Raw genomic sequence first — 19,470 nt, 5'->3', positions numbered from 1 at the left:
AGTTAATTCGTAGATTTAGTTGTGGGCGTATGCAGTTCGAGAAAAGAACCTGCTACTCTGCTCCAAACGCCATAGTTCCCCAATTTCATTACATAACTGCAGAATATGCGTGGAGACACACACACACACACACACACACACACACACACACACACACACACACACACACACACACACAGTCTGTAAAGTCGGGTCAGTCCCATTTCTGCTTCAGCAGTTGTACATAGCACCAAGCAGTATGTTTTCTTCCCGTGATATTAGTTGGTTTAACTATAAATTAGGTCGTAAATTCGTACCATACGCGAATTAGTCCAAAAGCAGAAGTACAAAGTGTCAACCTTGACCAGTGAATTGTGACGTGTACATGATGATTTGCAACGGTTGCTATTTCCGACAGTTAACTTCCCCCTGCAATATGAGGTGAAACGACACACATTCGTGAAGCAAATGCACCGTCTGATCAAAAGTACCAGTAGATCTCACCAGAGGCGAACCTTCCATTATAAAAGAAAACGGACTGTATTGTGTTGTCAGTAGGGAGGCTTTAACGACAGAACGAGTCGGTTGGGAGAGCTCAGTGACTTCGAAGGTGGACTAATCATTGGATGTCACCAGCTTAAGAAATCCATCAGACCATTTCAAACACTCTGAAGCTACACAAGTCTACTGTTGGTGATGTTACTGTTAAGCAGTAACGCGAAGAAACAAACACAGCTAAACCAAGTCCAAGTGGACCTCATGTACTGCCAGACGGCGACCGTCGGGTAATGTGAAGGATGGTTGTAAAAAATCCCACGAAATAAGCTGAAGGAATCACTCGTAATTTCCCAGGTGCCACCAATAGTCCAGCTAGCAGTGTGATTGTGCGTAGGGAGTTAAAAAGAATGGGGTACAATAGACCAGCACCTTCTCATAAACCACACATTTCTGTAGTAAGTGCTAAGCAACGCATGGGATGGTGCAAAGAGCGACGCAATTGGACTGTGGATGCCTGGAAACTAGTAATTCGGAGTGAGGTATCACGCTGTATCCTGTGACAATCCGATGGTAGAGCTCGTGTTTGGAGAATGCCTGAAGGACGTTGCCTGCAATCATGTGTAATGCCAACAATGATGTATGGAGGACGTGCTGTTAAGGGATGGGTGTATTTTTCGTGGTTATGCTGTGGTTCCCTTCTTGCGCCTAAGAAAACTATAAATGCAGAAGGACATAAACACATTTTAAAGCTTGTGTGCTGAGCGCATTTTGGTGTCAGCGTGACACTGCACCCTGTCATGACGCATCTGTGAGGCTACAATTTGTGGACAATAACAGTCTTGAAATGGACTGTCCTGTCCTGAGTCCCGACCTGAACTCACAAGGGTATGGTCCAGTCCGACGTGTCGAAACTTACCCGACATTTTTTAAACAGGCAGAATGTACCGAAAGAACTGCATTCTTAAAATTTTAGCTGCTAAGGCGCACTGCAAGTATTTTTTAAAGCTTGTGGAAGTTACCAATTTTTGCCGCAGGAAGAACTGCTTATAGCAGCCCCTAGCGCGAGAATCGGCGAATAACATGATGTAGCCGTGGCACGAGAACGTAGCGTACTTCCCATTGACCTAGAATCATAATATTTGGCAAGAAGTAAGTTTCACAATGCAACCAAAAGAAAAAAAGTCCGAATACAGTTAATTTGTAATTATAAAAAAATTTTCATTTGTTATCCGAGTATCTGTCCTGTTAACACCACTTTTTCTCACTGTCGGGCAGCCTATATCGATGTCGGTAGCAGACAAAAATAGTCGATATTCTCGATTCCCGGGATGGATGAACTATCTGTATAAATAATTAACTTTGTACGGAACCGGCGCGTGAGTCCTATTCGCACATATACGGAATTTTAAAAAAAAATACTTGCAGTGTGCCTCAGAAGCTAAAATTTTGGCATTGTGTTTCTTTCGGTGTATTCTTCCTGCAGGTTTCGACTTGTCGGATCGGACCATTCCCTTGTCAGTGGAACACCTTTGGGGTAAGTTAGAATGTCGATTTCGCTACAGACCCCAGAGTCCAACGTCACTACCTTACCTGGTTTCGGCTCTGGAGGAAGAATGAGTAGCCATTCATACACCTATCTAGGCGCTTCAGTCTGGAACCGCGCGACAGCTACGGTCGCAGGTTCTAATCCTGCCTCGGGCATGGATGTGTTTGATGTCCTTAGGTTAGTTAGGTTTAAGTAGTTCTAAGTCTAGGGGACTGATGACTTCAGATGTTAAATCCCATAGTGCTTAGCGCCATTTGAACCATTCTGCTCTCTCTTTGTTTCCCAACTCTCCTGAATTTCCCAACATGCATCTTTCCATTGCTCGCTAAACACCCTACAGTTTTTGAATAGTTTACGCATTAAAAATTACTATCTGTTCAGTAATATACACTTGACCGTGAAATTTCCTTTCGGACATATGAGAATCTTAGTTTTTAAAACACCCCAGGAGTTTTATGCTCTTCTGTTTCATAGTTCTTTTGTTCTGCTGCTTTCTTTTAGTTGTGTTGGGTGTACGTTATTGTAGTCTGACTGTAATTTTGATTTCCAGGTACACTTTCAAACTTGCTATTCTCAGTTCTTCGATTCATTGATGAATTTTATCTGAATTAGAAACAAACGGTGTAACGCTGATTTGCAAAAAGAAGTTCGATTGCTTATGTTCCGTTTACCCGCATTCCTCTCTCTCTTTTTCCCTGCTTAAGGATCCAAAAACTTCCTCTAGGACTGCAAAGAACAGATTTAATCTATTGAATCTCCTTTGGTGATCCCCTTACAATTGTGAATTTCAAGTTATCCTGATGGAGTGTAATGGTAGCTGCAACGCTAATGTACACTGCCGGGGAAAAAATGCAATACCTTAGAGGACTGTGCTCGGTGTCACCAAGGTATAATACTTGGATACTGATGGGTTGTAGTGATAGTGTTTCATTCGCCACGGTTATCGGCGATCAGATGGCGCTCAGGAGACGTGTCTGTGAAGCCTCTGTTTTCATTCTGCAGGCAGTAACTGTGCTGAGATTTAGAGGTGAACAGTGTTCGCAACATTCATTCTAGGGTACAGCCGTGTCGACGAGTCGTTCGGGCACGAAATTCTGGCGTATGTTGCAACTGCCGTGTCATCTCGGATGATTAGGAATCGTCTGCTTGCAGCAGGATTACGATCAAGTGTACCTCTGGCCAGGCTACCACCGACACCACTCTGGTAGGAATCGTGAAAGGATTGTCTGAAGAGTGGAATTACGTTATCTGTTATCTTCAGTAGAGTAGGTTCTGTCTGCATGCGAGCGATGGACGTACACGTGTATGTTGTAGACTTGGTCAGCTGCCCGTTCCAGAGTGCTTTCGCCCACGACACATAGGTTCCATCCCAGGCTTTATAGTGTGGGGGGTCATACGTTGCAACTCGCGGCCACATTTGGTGTTCTGCAGGTTAAAGGGACCAGTGCTAGCTACATATCACCGGCTGTTACGTCGTGCTATTGCCATTTCTTCGACAGGAAGGTGGTGAGCTTTTTCAGCGGAACCAGGGACAGCAAACAGCATTACCAAATTTTAACAGAAGGCGCAAGATCCTTGGGATAGTCCGTCGCGTGGTGCCTTTCGCCACGTTAATGATCTTTTGCATGCGCGAGCACTCGCCTGCGTTGCCGCCCGGGTGCGGGTGGAGGGGAGGAGGGTGTGTGTGGGCGGGGGGAGCGTAAATCTGTATTCGTCCGATTGTTTGGTCCGAATTTGTCATCATCACACTCCTACCATAATGGACTACCGGTCACCTAAGTTGTCAATGAAGTGGCCTTGTCCTTCAGGCTGTTGAATTTTGTTTCCCCGGCAGTGTATTTGCTCATCCGTATGCACAGGCAAGTCGAATCAATACCTTCTTTGTTAAATGTTGTAACTATAGGTTTTGTTAAAACTGAATATATTCCTGAAAGTCTATGCAATCCTGAGAAAGTAGTAGTGCTCCGGTCTGAGTTTTGCGGGAGCAGTGATGAAAGACAAACTCTGAGCATTCTGGTTGTGCTGTCAACTCGTTTGACTGTTAACGTGTGTATCGAGGTGGAGGGCAGGTGTGTGAGGTGCGGCGCCGTGTGTTGCAGATGTACTCGTCGCAGGTGCGCGACTCGCTGGGCCAGCTGCACGTGGCGCACTACGCGGACGACCTGGGCGTGCTGGAGGAGCGGCGGACGCGCACGCCGCAGCCGCCGGGCCCCGGCCCCGGCGCCGCCCCCGGGCCCACGGCCGCCTGGCGCAAGGCGCGCCCGCCGCAGCCCCCGCAGCCGCCGCCCCCGCAGCCGCCCCCGCAGCAGCAGCGCTCCCCGCAGCCGCAGACGGCGCCCTCTCCGGGACAGGTAAACGCCGATTTCGTCATCGCGATCGTAATAGTCTTAACAAGGAGACTGAGTAAGACGTCAGTGAACCCTTAAGGAGGATGTTGACGACGACCAGATTTCTCGAAGAAAGGTGTTAAAAAATGTGAACCAGAATAATTAAGACGTATGAAACTACACTAACGGATAAAAACTGCAGCTCCAAGAAAATGATTAATGTATGGGAATGAATACATTTGTCTAGCTAACATATTTAAGTGATTAACATTCCAAGGTCACAGGTTAATGTAAGCTGGTACATTAATAACTGGTGTAACCGCCAGCATGTTGGATGCACGCGTGCATGCATTGTATTACATAGGTGCCGGATGTCAGTTTGTGGGGTGGAGTTCAGTCCTTATTGTTCTTGGTCGGTCAGTACAGGGACGGTTAATGCTGGTTGTGGATGATGTCCCGTATGTGCTAGATAGGAGACACATCTGGTGATCGAGCAGGTCAAGGCAACATGTCGACCCTGTGTAGAGCTTGTTGGGTTACAACGGCGGTATGCAGACTAACAACTTCCAGTCTCAAAGTTATCTAACGCTCACGACCGTTACAGCATATATTTAAAGCGAGCCTGAATTCCAGCCTCATAGTGACGCTGTTAGCGCCATTCTCATGCCACTGGCGCGAAATTTTAACTGAGATCATATTTCAGGTGTAAAAACGCACCTACCAACTTTCGTTATGTCGCCCAAGTCCTCCTTGACGTCGCAATTTTTTTCCGTCACTGTGTTTTGATGAGTCAGTAAATAAGTCGCATTTTATTTATTTAGCGTATGGCATTTAGACACAATTGTTATTACAATCAATATGCAAAATTGTAATAATTTGGCATTAGATATTCTTACAGTTATTACAATAGTTATACAGAATTATACAAGATTATACAAAATTACACATAATACACATGTTACAGTAGTTATACAAAGTTATAGTAGTTTGGAAGTAATTACAAACAAACATCTAATGAGTTAATATATGCTATTGATTCTGGAGTCGCCATCAGGAAATCTTCTGGGGTCCCATCATAGGCTGTCCTGGGGCAGTCTTCTATTATGTGCTGGATAGTTTGATTTTCTCCACATTGACATAACGGCGATTCTGTCATGCCCCACTGGTAGAGGGAATAGGCGCATCTGCCATGTTTAGTTCTAATAAGTCGCAAACTGGTATAGATACGTCTGAGCTGCGTGTACAGGCCTAAAATTTCTTTTCCTTTTCAGCATACTCCCCTTGTAAAATTACGCATTTGTCCCAACGTTCGGCAAGACGTTCGAAGCCCGTAGTATAGAATTCTTGTGGCAGCGTTCCCATCAAACGCGTGCCCTCTCGGTATATAACAAGCTTATTTGGTTCCTTAAATTGCTGCAACCCGCAAGACCGATGTGTCCTGCTGGTAGCGAAATACCCATAGGCGGGGAAACAAACTAGATAAGCAGGGCGGCCTGGACGCTCCTTGTTTGTGACTTTGTCTTTTGCTGAATTCCTGTATCCAGTTGCAGGCAAATTTGTATGAAATACAGTTCTAATCATGTACGGAACGAATTTCTCTTTCGACGCCCTCTCTCGACAGTCCCTCGGCTGACAAAAAATCTCGTTCTAGTCGGGTACACACTCGTAGCACACGCGCCTTCTCGGTCTGACAGCAAATCGTTAATCATTGGCCGCGGTGTACTGCATATCGGACTTCTTCCACCCCACATGTGCTGCCATCTTCTAGATACATATAGGCGCGGAATTTCAAACAATACGCGGGATTCTAGCATTTACGTCTTCTTTATTGTCTCACCCTCGTGTACTGAAGGCTTTCACGACTGGATGTCTTAGCTGTTGGTGAGTCTTCCAGGTTGGATAAGCATGGTCCACGGAACTTTTCCGTTCCTAACATTTCGTCCAGAGCTACGCTGGAGATCTTGACAGTCTCCAACACTCAGCGGAAATCGGAGTACGTCTGAAAATGTCCAGCGCAACTCCGGACGAAACGTTAGGAACGGACCGCGACCATAAAGCTCTGAAGATTGACGATCGGCTGAGACTGTCGTAATGCACCACGCATAGTCCTCACGGCGAGAGAAAAGTCATGAGGGTTTAAGAGGGCTAGGTGCGGCTGCTCGAGCCCCTGCCACTAACAGAACTTGAAGTTTCTATGGCGACGCCTCACTTGTGCCGGCGACTATGACTCTTCTGTATACAGGGTGGTCCATTGATAGTGACCGGATCAAATATCTCACGAAATAAGCGTCAAACGAAAAAACTACAAAGAACGAAACTTGTCTAGCTTGAGAGGGAAACCAGATGGCGCTATGGTTGGCCCGCTAGATGGCGCTGCCATAGGTCAAACGGATATCAACTGCGTTTTTTAAAATAGGAAACCCCATTTTTTATTACATATTCGTGTGGTACGTACAGAAATGTGAATGTTTTAGTTGGACCACTTTTTTCGCTTTGTGATAGATGGCGCTGTAATAGCCGCAAACGTATACGGACGTGGTATCACGTAACATTCCGCCAGTGCGGACGGTATTTGCTTCGTGATACATTACCCGTGTTAAAATGGAAAATGGACCGTTTACCAATTGCGGAAAAGGTCGATATCGTGTTGATGTATGGCTATTTTGATCAAAATGTCCAACGGGCGTGTGCTATGTATGCTGCTCGGTATCCTGGACGACATCATCCAAGTGTCCGGACCGTTCGAAGGATAGTTACGTTATTTAAGGAAACAGGAAGTGTTCAGCCACATGTGAAACGTCAACTACGACCTGCAACAAATGATGATGCCCAAGTAGGTGTTATAGCTGCTGTCACGGCTAATCCGCACATCAGTAGCAGACAAATTGCGCGAGAATCGGGAATCTCAAAAACGTTGGTGTTGAGAATGCTACATCAACATCGATTGCACCCGTACCATATTTCTATGCACCAGGAATTGCATGGCGACGACTTTGAATGTCGTGTACAGTTCTGCCACTGGGCACAAGAGAAATTGCGGGACGATGACAGATTATTTGCTCGCGTTCTATTTAGCGACGAAGCGTCTTTCACCAACAGCACTATTGGGCAACGGAAAATCCACGATAGCTGCGACAAGTGGAACATCAGCGACCTTGGCGGGTTACTGTATGGTGCGGCATTATGGGAGGAAGGATAATTGGCCCCTGTTTTATGAATGGCAATCTAAATGGTGCAATGTATGCTAATTTCCTACGTAATGTTCTACCGATGTTACTACAAGATGTTTCTTTGCATGACAGAATGGCGATGTACTTCAACATGATGGATGTCCGGCACACAGCTCGCGTGCGGTTGAAGCGGTATTGAATAGCATATTTCATGACAGGTGGATTGGTCGTCGAAGCACCCTACCATGGCCCGCACGTTCACCGGATCTTACGTCCCCGGATTTCTTTCTGTGGGGAAAGTTGGATATTTGCCATCGTAATCCACCGACAACACCTGACAACATGCGTCAGCGCATTGTCAATGCATGTGCGAACGTTACGGAAGGCGATCTACTCGCTGTTGAGAGGAATGTTGTTACACGTATTGCCAAATGCATTGAGGTTGACGGACATTATTTTGAGCATTTATTGCATTAATGTGGTATTTACAGGCAATCACGTTGTAACAGCATACGTTCTCAGAAATGGTAAGTTCACAAAGATACATGTATCACATTGGGACAACCGAAATAAAATGTTCAAACGTACCTACGTTCCGTATTTTAATTTAAAAAACCTACGTATTACCAACTGCTCGTCTAAAATTGTGAGCCATATGTTTGTTACTATTACAGCGCCATCTATCACAAAGCGAAAAAAGTGGTCCAACTAAAACATTCATATTTCTTTACGTACTATACGAATATTTAATAAAAAATGGGGGTTCCTATTTCAAAAAACGCAGTTGATATCCGTTTGACCTATGGCAGCGCCATCTAGCGGGCCAACCTTAGCGCCAACTGGTTTCCCCCTACAAGCTAGACAAGTTTCGTTCTTTGTAGTGTTTTCGTTTGGCGCTTATTTCGTGAGATATTTGGCCCGGTCACGATCAATGGACCACCCTGTATTGATGGCAGCCTTTTGCACCACGTGCTTTAACCCTCGCAATACCAGGGGGCACGGTTACTTTATGCCCACCTTTTGAAAATCTTCTAATCCAGTCATTTAAAATTTTGAAAAAAATATTTAATGTTTTTAATGGGTTCTTCTACCAGATTCCATAAATGTTTTAAATTTATAGTTAAACTTAACCGAAAAATTTAAGTCTTACTAGTAGATTTCGCTTTCCCCAGTGAATGTAAGATTCAGTATTTTCAGGTTCGGGACCTTACTTACCAAATGTATGTTGTGAGTAAAAGCCAACGACAATTAATGAAATTAGAATTTTTTAAATAATTTTTTAGATTGGGCAAAGTACTCTCCCCCCCCTCCCCGACCCGTCCGGTTGGGGGTATACGTCACTGAAAGTATGTTGTTAATATAAATCAACAACAATTAACGAATTTTTTCATTTTTTTTCAGGTGAGCATAAAATAGCCCCCCCCCCACCCCTCGGTAATGCGTTTTATGGAAAATGTATTGCGCGTTGTGGAAAAGGCGTTGATATTGCTAGGGTTAAAGCTGGAAACTGTATTACTTGCACTGAGGGTTCTTATTTCGGCGTACAGTGTAAGATTACGTACCTTCTGGGGAAAAAATGCCAAGTGATTAAAGTGATTACTGGTGTAACATTTTGTACTGTAATGTGGATACCTGAACTGGGTAGAAAACTGCCAAATGAAAAGGAACACATTCCTAGTTATGTGCACAGAATCAGCGAATGTTGTGTAACTGGCCTTTGGTTGTGTAAAAGTGTTTTTGCCACTAAAAGAGAGAGTGGGTATGGCAGGTTTACAAAATTAGCCAGCTACAGGGTGTTTCAAAAATGACCGGTATATTTGAAACGGTAATAAAAACTAAACGAGCAGCGATAGAAATACACCGTTTGTTGCAATATGCTTGGGACAACAGTACATTTTCAGACAGACAAACGGTCGAAATTACAGTAGTTACAGTTGTCAACAACAGATGGCGCTGCGGTCTGGGAAACTCTATAGTACGATATTTTCCACATATCCACCATGCGTAGCAATAATATGGCGTAGTCTCTGAATGAAATTACCCGAAACCTTTGACAACGTGTCTGGCGGAATGGCTTCACATGCAGATGAGATGTACTGCTTCAGCTGTTCAATTGTTTCTGGATTCTGGCGGTACACCTGGTCTTTCAAGTGTCCCCACAGAAAGAAGTCACAGGGGTTCATGTCTGGCGAATAGGGAGGCTAATCCACGCCGCCTCCTGTATGTTTCGGATAGCCCAAAGCAATCACACGATCATCGAAATATTCATTCAGGAAATTAAAGACGTCGGCCGTGCGATGTGGCCGGGCACCATCTTGCATAAACCACGAGGTGTTCGCAGTGTCGTCTAAGGCAGTTTGTACCGCCACAAATTCACGAAGAATGTCCAGATAGCGTGATGCAGTAATCGTTTCGGATCTGAAAAATGGGCCAATGATTCCTTTGGAAGAAATGGCGGCCCAGACCAGTACTTTTTGAGGATGCAGGGACGATGGGACTGCAACATGGGGCTTTTCGGTTCCCCATATGCGCCAGTTCTGTTTATTGACGAAGCCGTCCAGGTAAAAATAAGCTTCGTCAGTAAACCAAATGCTGCCCACATGCATATCGCCGTCATCAATCCTGTGCACTATATCGTTAGCGAATGTCTCTCGTGCAGCAATGGTAGCGGCGCTGAGGGGTTGCCGCGTTTGAATTTTGTATGGATAGAGGTGTAAACTCTGGCGCATGAGACGATACGTGGACGTTGGCGTCATTTGGACCGCAGCTGCAACACGGCGAACAGAAACCCGAGGCCGCTGTTGGATCACCTGCTGCGCTAGCTGCGCGTTGCCCTCTGTGGTTGCCGTACGCGGTCGCCCTACCTTTCCAGCACGTTCATCCGTCACGTTCCCAGTCCGTTGAAATTTTTCAAACAGATCCTTTATTGTATCGCTTTTCGGTCCTTTGGTTACATTAAACCTTCGTTGAAAACTTCGTCTTGTTGCAACAACACTGTGTTCTAGGCGGTGGAATTCCAACACCAGAAAAATCCTCTGTTCTAAGGAATAAACCATGTTGTCCACAGCACACTTGCACGTTGTGAACAGCACACGCTTACAGCAGAAAGACGACGTACAGAATGGCGCACCCACAAACTGCGTTGTCTTCTATATCTTTCACATCACTTGCAGCGCCATCTGTTGTTGAAAATTGTAACTACTGTAATTTCGAAAGTTTCTCCGCCTGAAAATGTACTGTTGTCCCAAGCATATTGCAACAAACGGTGTATTTCTATCGCTGCTCGTTTAGTTTTTATTGCCGTTTCAAATATACCGGTCATTTTTAAACACCCTGTATATACCTTATAGGGTTCCTTCCAAGAAGTTAGATTTAGCTAATTCATCAGATACGCCATGATTCGTGTACATTTTTCCCTCTAATAAACGTGAAATGTGTTTCTTTTGTATACTTCGCTTAAAATATGTTGGGTATTCGACGTTTCACCGAATCTAGTGGTACGGGCCAGCTGCAAGCCAATCGCACTTCCTTCTGGAGCGCCATGTGCTCGCTGTGTTGCGGGTACATGCAGAGCTTCTCCAAGTGTGGCTGCGCGCGCGCCTCCAATCTGACGTTAGCTACTGCAGTCTGGCAATGAATAATTTTCTGGTCGGTCCAGTATATTTTTTCCGTCACCTTTTTGTCAATTTATTGGCTTGTGGGCCGTGCCAATTCACTCATCTCAATAGCAATGTCAATTATGACGATACGATGGCAAGGACAACACAGCACCCAGTCCCTGAGCCGGGAAAATTTCCGACCCGACCGGGATTCGAACCCGGGCCCCTTCGCGTAGCTGCCTAGGTGGACTTTCCCGTCACTTCACACGAAATCAGTTCGTTCCCATTAACTACGTGTGAAGCAGCATTCCTATTAACTACGTGTGAAGCAGCAAGTAGCAACATGTAAACCAATTCATTACTCTTAATGCGGTAAGCGTTTACATGGGAGCGAAAATAGATTGTGAAAGCTGAACTCCGTTATAGCCAGAATTGATATTTCGGTGACCAGACAGAAGCGATATTTCAAAATCAGTTTACGGGAAGCCGGATTGGATCTCGTGTAAAAGTATTGCGTGTCTGACATTACTGTCCAATATGACAGCCATTGCCTGCGATTTTACCTGTTTGAGCGTTAACGTTGATTTTGGAACACAGCGCACGCCACGATGCTACGGACGCACCGTACCACAACAGACACGAATGAGATACATTGAAAGCATTTTGATTCGATCCCTCAATATCGGCGCTTAACAGCTTTGCGTTGTACTGATTTTGGGCAGGTAATTGGTACGCATGCGTATAGCATGCGCTGTCTAATATGTTCCAAAATGCCGAGCATAAAAATGCGATTTTTGCAGGGCTCATAACTCGGGTTCTATTCGCGATAGAAAGGTAGGGTCAAATGTTTTACACAGCCCTTGAGCTAGGGACCATTCGTGCACCCAACAGAAGGATCGGCTTACTGTAACCATCCTACCGTACAGGGTCAAAGTTTGAACATTATACCCTTCCTCCAAATTAGGCAAATGGAGCAAGTCGATTGGTTCTTTTTGCATTATATGGGGACTATGGTGCACCTGAAGGGACTAATGGAGGCACCATTTAGTACATAATTACGACTTAAAAATCATTTTGTTTTTAATGGGAAAAACCGACGTTTTCCGTCGACGCTGGACGTCGTATGTGAAACTGTATGAGCAGTATTTTTTGGACTGACTCTAGCTACACGTTCCAAAAGCGAAATTGCAAATATCGGCCGAAAAATCACAGAAAATACCCCTGACGACCCAAAGGAGAGACACCCAGTGTATACAGGGTGAATCGCGTAACACTTGCACTGCAAATATTGCGAAAATGGAAATTGCAACTGCTGTGCGGTTTTCACAGAATGGACTAGTAATCAGGGACTCGTATTGTTAGCCAATGAACAGATAGTAATAATACTTACAAAGTGTATTTTTTGTCTATGAATACAATTTTTAAATGGTACAATGCCTATTGAAATTAACAAACTAAAAGTATGGTAAATTAGAATGTCGCGGTCTCCTTTATAGATGAGTTACATATTCCTAGAATTCTCTCAGTTGACCGAATTGACCATTCGCCTTCCCTACAGCCGACCTTTAACATGCTTGTTCCATTTCGTGCCCATTGTAACGTACTGGCTCTATTATTCAAAGATTCCACCAGCCAGTCACTTATTCGAGAAGCTACTCCGTATCGCCGTTAGTAGATCAGTAGGCGACGTTGTGACACAGTGTGGAACGCCTTTTAGTAATTTAGGAAGACGGAATAGACCTGTTCACCTGCAATTCTTATTCGAAGACGTCGTGCATGAATGAAGTAACCTGTTTTTCCCACGAGCGTTTTTGTTTTTTTCCTGAATCGGTGCGGATTCTTTAAAGAAGTTTGTTTTCGTTCAGGAACCTCATAATATTTCAGTTTAGCATATGCTGTGGGTTCCTGCAACATAGGAACGTTGGCGATATTGGCCTATAATTATGGGCATCCGAGATTTTATCCTTTTGTAAACTGGACACACCTGCATTCTCTTCCAGTCATGTACGACTATTCACTGCGCAAAAGATTCTCAAAAAATACAAAGGAGCTAATACCGCAGCGTATTCAATGCAAATCTGACTGGAATTCCGCAGGGCCTGGTGCCTTATTGATTTGTTAATTGTTTTGTAGTACAAGAGATGGTAGTATTGTAATCTCTCTTTTGTATCTGTACAGCGTTCAATAATTTATATGGAAATATCCTCATGAGTGAATACGTTTTTAAATGCGGAATTTGATATTTCTGCTTTCTCGTAGAGATAGTTTCAACACTAGAGTGATTCACGAGAGATTGAATGGAAGATTTGGACTCATTTATTGACGTCGCGTATGACCAGAAGTTCCTAGGATTTTCTGATTCGCCAGGATCTGACTGAAAATTATTATAACCTTCCTGCATTGGCTTTCGTACGGATGCACGAGTTGCTGTTAACTTTACTCTGTCAGTTTCCTTGCAGTCTTTTGCAACGGGAGTGTAGTAGTCTCTATTTTTACAACATTCTCTGAATGGTACCATTAAATGAAAGTGGGTCTTGACCATATTATATTGCTGTAGATGGCACGTATGTATCCAAACCACGATTCATGATTAGCGGGTAAGTAAATGATAAGAGCTGAAATTATCTGTGACAGCCGAACAGTCACCAGAATACATTAGTGGTGTTCGTGTTTAGTGTTGTTACCAGGCCTGGTAGTGTATATAATGGGCGTGAACAGCGTCAGATGTTGAGTGACCGCTGTGAAGAATACAGATATGCTGCTTGCCCGTGTGGGTCAGGGTGATCACCACCTGACAGAATTTGAAAGGTGCCTCGTTGGGGTCTCCATTTCGCCGGGCGGTCGAACTGTGCAATAACCAGATTTATGGATCATTTCGAAGTGACAGTGACCCAGTGTTGGACCACATGGAAATGCGAGGGTAGGCATATTCGTCGTCAAGGTTCCGGTCGAACACGTCTAACCACCACAAGGGTAAATTGCCATATTATGTACCAACCACATCGTAACCCATTCACAAGTAGTGGGCTCCCTGCAAAATTCTTTGTAATCCCGCACCATTGGTGGGAGACTAGCAGCACCTGGACTAGAGAATTACCGTCCCTTAGCGTAGGTTGCCGTTAATACCACAGCACAAACAAGCTGTGTTTGGACTGATGCCGTGACCAGGAAGCATGCACAGCTGATGAACGGCGTCGTGCCGTCTTCAGTGATGAATCGCGGTTCTGCTATGCCTCGGACGAGCGTAGGCAAATATGCCTGCAATCTGGACAGAGGTCTCATTCCTATGATATTTCGGAGAGGCACAGTGGTGTTACTTCTGGCTTCGTGGCGCAGGGAGTGATAGGTATGACGAGGCCACAACTGTTAGCGATTGAGGCAGCGTTCGTCACGGATATCCTGTGTCCTCATGTGTTACCTCTCGTGAAACAGTATCGTGGTGCCATTTTTCAACAGGACAATGCTCGTTCACACGTGGTACGTGTGGTTCTGAACTGTCTGCGACGTGCCCATTCAGATCTCCAGATCTGTGCCCGATAGAAATTGCGTGGTAATAGCTCGGACGTTAATTCCGTACCAGTGCCAGTATTCAGGATATCGAAGACCCGTTACAATAGTTGTGGGCCAGCTTGCCTCGTGAGGGGATACAAAGCCTGTATGACACACTTCCCAACCGAATCAGTGCATGGATACAGCACAAAGTGACTCCAGCACCATATTGGTCATTGGGCTCATATTGCTAAGTTCTTTGTAAATTTGACCCGATTTTGTTATCATTGGAATAACGCCGCATTCCTAGTAAACCACTGAAGTTTCATTTCGTTTTCTTCTGACCTTCTGAGTGTATAACTTCTTTTTCCAGGTAGTGTATACTGCTTGTGTCAGTTCTATCAAACAAAAATATTCTCCTAGCTGTCTAGGTGATCTTTTGTGTTCGGTGACTATTACTTGCTGATCCCCCTCGTAGGTAACACTCTCCACGAAATTAGGTCTGTTTCTAATTAGGAGGTCTAAAATACTTTTTTCGCATGTGGTTTGCCGGACTAGTTGCTCGAGGCAGTTGTCAGTGTTTTCAGTGTTATAAGGGGCAGACAGATGGAAAGAAGTAAGTAAACTGTTCATTATTTCAAAAGTAATCGCCGTAACTGTTGATACATTTATCCCCCTGTGAGACAAGACGGTCAGTGCTTTCATGGAAAAATGTTTGGGGTTGCCTACTGAACCATAATTGTACCTAGCCGTGCACCTCTTCATCCGAAGCAAAACCGACGAACACGAATATCTTTCTTCAGCGCTTCAAAAATATGTAAATCGCATGGGGAGACATCGGGACTGTATGGAGGATATGAAAGGGCTTCCCAGTGAAACTTATGCTGTGTACTCGAAATAACCTTAGCAACATGTGGGCGGGCTCTCACACATTCTCCATACAGTCCCGATCTCTCCCCATGTGATTTCCAAATTCTTGGAGCCCTGAAGAAAGACTGTCGTGGTCGTCGGTCTTTCTGTGTATGGGCCCAGTCACTTGGCAGTGACACATCATACTAAAGTTACTTTCGTCTTTAAGTATCGTACACCAGTGTAGTTCGCTGTCAAATTCCTCTTGTACCTCACTATTTTTAAGTCTTCTGCTTGTCGCTATAAACTCCTATCCTGGAGAATCTAATCTATCTTTACGTATGTTGCGCGCAGTGCTGAAAATTTTCTTATCCCTACTTCCGGTTTCAACCCACATTGAATCTGTAGTATTAGGTGGGGCGACTGCTTCCTACAAGAGGTGTGGGTTATGGAACTTTACTCTGAATCCTCCGGCAGTTAACAACTAGTGTTTTAAGACCCTCAATCTCAGGCTTTGGTCTTCAATAACTGGTTTATCTGATGCTGGTTTTTCTACTTGTTGGTCTCGGAATATTGTCTAATCTACAAAAGGAAACCACGTGCATCCCACATAATTATTCCACAAAAGCGGCCGTTTTTTGTGTGCAGTACACGCCTGACCCATACAGGACGTCTTCAGAAGTGTCTACGTTCACCACGTCCGGCAGTATCTTTAAAAAACTGAGAGTCGACTCACAATTCAGGACGCAGACGTCACTGGTGCGTATGTGAGCGACGCTCGGCAGCTGCTCCCATGGTGGTCTCTTCCATGTGGTAGACAATTCTTAAATTTTGTTGGTTTCCCTCACGTAACGCTATTTCCCTAAGAGGGAACATAACCCTCTGACACTATAGACAAGGCACGTTGTCTCGTTCACAACGCGCTCTGCTGAACTGCACCGAGAACGCAGCTTTATTTCTACCTCCAACACACAGATGGCTGTATATTGTATACAGGGTAGTCAGAAAAGCGCACCACACTGCTCAGTCCTTACTATCGTCCCATATCCAATGCGGGTTTAGGAAACCAAACGAAGAAATTTCAGGGGCCCTTGAATGTGCGCGCGCAACGGCCCCATTTTTTTTAACTTCAATGCTAATTAACTCGGAAACGGCGCACCGTACCGATTTTTTTCTTAACAATTGTTACTCAGTACAACCTACCCTGCAACCCGCTTACAAATTTTTCAAACTGTTTCTGACCATCCTATGTAACGATTTCCTGCGGTACACAGAGTATTGAGAAAGAAGTCGCCTATAAAAAACACGTTCCGTGCAAGTCATGGGGTGGTGCAGAACCTGTTTTTGAGCACTTAGCATAATGATACCAAACTGAGCGATAGACAAAATGAAGTACCGTTCAAAAAAACTGGCCGTTACATGTGGTGAAGACTAGGAACGTCTATGTGAACCCCTTATCTCAATAAAATATACTGTCTCTCCTCTTGGCGCACATCTTAGCGCGAAGACGGATATCATTTACCTCAAAAACCAGCTATAAAAGTAAAACATAGCCTTACGCCTGTATCCTGATTAGAGAGGAACGGAATTCTCTGCGCCATCCAGCCGTCCTGATTTAGCTTCGCCATCGTTCCTGCAAATCCTGCAACGTGAATGCTGGGAAGGTTCCTTTGCAAGAGAAGTAGCCGATTTTCCTCCCTTACCCAATCCGAGCTTCTGCTCCGTTCGTAGTGATTTCGTTGTTATTAATCTTCCCTCTTTTTTGTTTCTGTGTTAAACGCTAAAAACCATTTACCTTTCCTCATTACAGTTGCTTCTCTGTGTAATGTGGACAGTTCTTTCAGTATGACGAAGAATTGAATTCAGCCACTTTGCTGGATGCCTTCGGTGTTTTCTCATATATGGGTGCTGTTACATTAGGTGTACTACAGAGTGTGCACCACGTTCGAGACTAGAACAAGTCACTACCGGAATAATCGGTGCACTCGATGAACAGGGAACTACAAATCACTAGTAGAAAGCAAAATACAGGGGTCAGAATAAATGTTACATATTGCTGAAAATTTAATACTGAACGCTGTGGTCCAGCACTACGTTATGATTTCAATTCATTATTTGTTTGTAATGTAATTCTAGCGGAAACAGCCCACGTTTCTAATACGAGGGGGCACTATGTGCAGTCTGTAGCAACTGTGTCATCTGTAAACATTGCAGTACCTCTACTGTGTGTCATTACGAGACTTGTGTTGCTGCAGGATGCTTTGGACAACAGTTAACATACGATCAGAGGCTCCGTATAGTCACACTAATGGAGCAGGGGACGAGACAGGTGGACATTACAGGAATGGCGCTGTGAGTCAAAGTCTCTAGAATCTGCAATGTGTTTCTAGTGACAGGATCAGTTGGGGATCGTCACAGAAGGGGCCACGGAAGAAAACTAACAGGTGTGTGGGATCAGTAACAGCAAGCAGAAACCCTCAACAAAGTGCAGTACGTGTACGTGGCAGTTTCAAACAGCTACAGGAGTGCAGGTTCAACACGAACGATATCAAATGGCTCCATCAGTACGAATTACGTGCCAGATGACCTAACGATATCAAATGGCTCCATCAATACGGATTACGTGCCAGATGACCTGTCAAGGCTCATCCTCTAAATTGGGTTCGGATAGGGGCTAATGTTGCATGAGCACGAAACCATCCGTTGTGGACTAGACAGCAGTGGGACACAGTGGCTTTTTTTTTTTGTGAGACCTGTATCAGTCTCCACGGTGAAAATACTGTCATTTTTATGTGGAGGCAACGAGGACAACGGTTACAACCTAACCTTTATGTAGACCGTCACCCTAATCAATGCTGTTCAGTCATGTTTTGGGATGGAGACGTGTATGGCTGCAGGACACCCCTTGTGTCAGTACATGGGAGGATGACTGGGGGTGAAGTATCGCGACGACATCTTTGCATTAATCGTGACTCCACTTGAGTAGCCCACATCCAAAAGTCGCTAACTGCGTGAACTGAGATAATCGCGAAAAACTCGTCTCATTCAAACTATTAAAGACTTTATTTCTTTTCGAAAGATAAGTAAAAAAATAATTAATTACATTGTATTAATGTCTGAAATCTGCGGCATATAAAAATACGAAGTCGACATTATTCTTCCAGGAAAAGCTGACTTATTTAACGTCAAAAAGAAGACAAAAATAAATGTTCAAGGTTAGGTTTAAAAAAAATACTCCATCGTGCTTTTCACATCACAAGATGTTGTAGAAAATGAAATAAGCTCCAAATTGCATCTTAGTAAAACATTGACAAAATTTTAGAAAATAATAAATATGGCGGAAAGTTACATCTCATTTAAAACAGCAGCAAAAACTTTTAGTAAATGAAATTGGCGGAAAATAGCTTTTAAGTGATATCGACCTCAACGCTGTCCATCAACTCAAAATCTCTTCCGGCTGCTTCCTCGTTCTGAGGATTGGCAGCGGCAGGAGTGACTTTGAGAGTGCCTTCCTGCCTGTCTAAGCCCTCGGTGTAGAATTTGAGTTTGTCATTGGCCTTCCAGTCTTCACCGAAGTGGAGCCTCAAAAGCGTTTTGACGTCACCGAGTTCGTTACTGAAAGTTCTTCACCAGCTGTGATTGGTGTTGGGCCATTTCCTTTGGTGAAATTTTTTTCCCCTCTACAGGACGCTCTTCCCATTTAAAGCTTCAAAATTGTAGAAAGGCTCTCCGCAAAGTAGACAAATCTTCCTGGTTTTGCTTTTTGTGAACATGACTTTTTTGGCTTTTTGAATCTGGAAATGCCAGTTACCAGCAACTTTCACTAAGCCTTCCGCAAATGTCATAACAATTAGTGTCAACACAGTCTTCATTACATGACGTTGCTTTAACAGTACTTTTCATGTTCTTACTTTTCTGTTTTGGAAACATCTCTTTTCCACTGATCGGGACGCCTCTTCCTTTTCCGCGAGGGACCGTCGCCCTCGGTCTCCTTCTGGTCATTTGCAACTACT

At 44.4% G+C, this 19,470-nt stretch overlaps 1 protein-coding gene across 1 annotated transcript in view; it reads left to right on the top strand.

The window, feature by feature from the left end:
- The window catches only part of LOC126249380 (trithorax group protein osa-like), a 364,811-nt gene that overhangs the window by 48,790 nt on the left and 296,551 nt on the right, over positions 1-19,470 (top strand). The window contains exon 3 of the mRNA XM_049951034.1: positions 4,123-4,374. Coding sequence (XP_049806991.1) covers positions 4,123-4,374 — 252 coding nt within the window. The remainder of the gene's footprint in view (positions 1-4,122; positions 4,375-19,470) is intronic.

This window comes from Schistocerca nitens, chromosome 3, assembly GCF_023898315.1.
Source record: "Schistocerca nitens isolate TAMUIC-IGC-003100 chromosome 3, iqSchNite1.1, whole genome shotgun sequence".
NCBI classification, from domain to species: domain Eukaryota; kingdom Metazoa; phylum Arthropoda; class Insecta; order Orthoptera; family Acrididae; genus Schistocerca; species Schistocerca nitens.
This window is presented reverse-complemented; position numbering and strand designations above follow the sequence as displayed.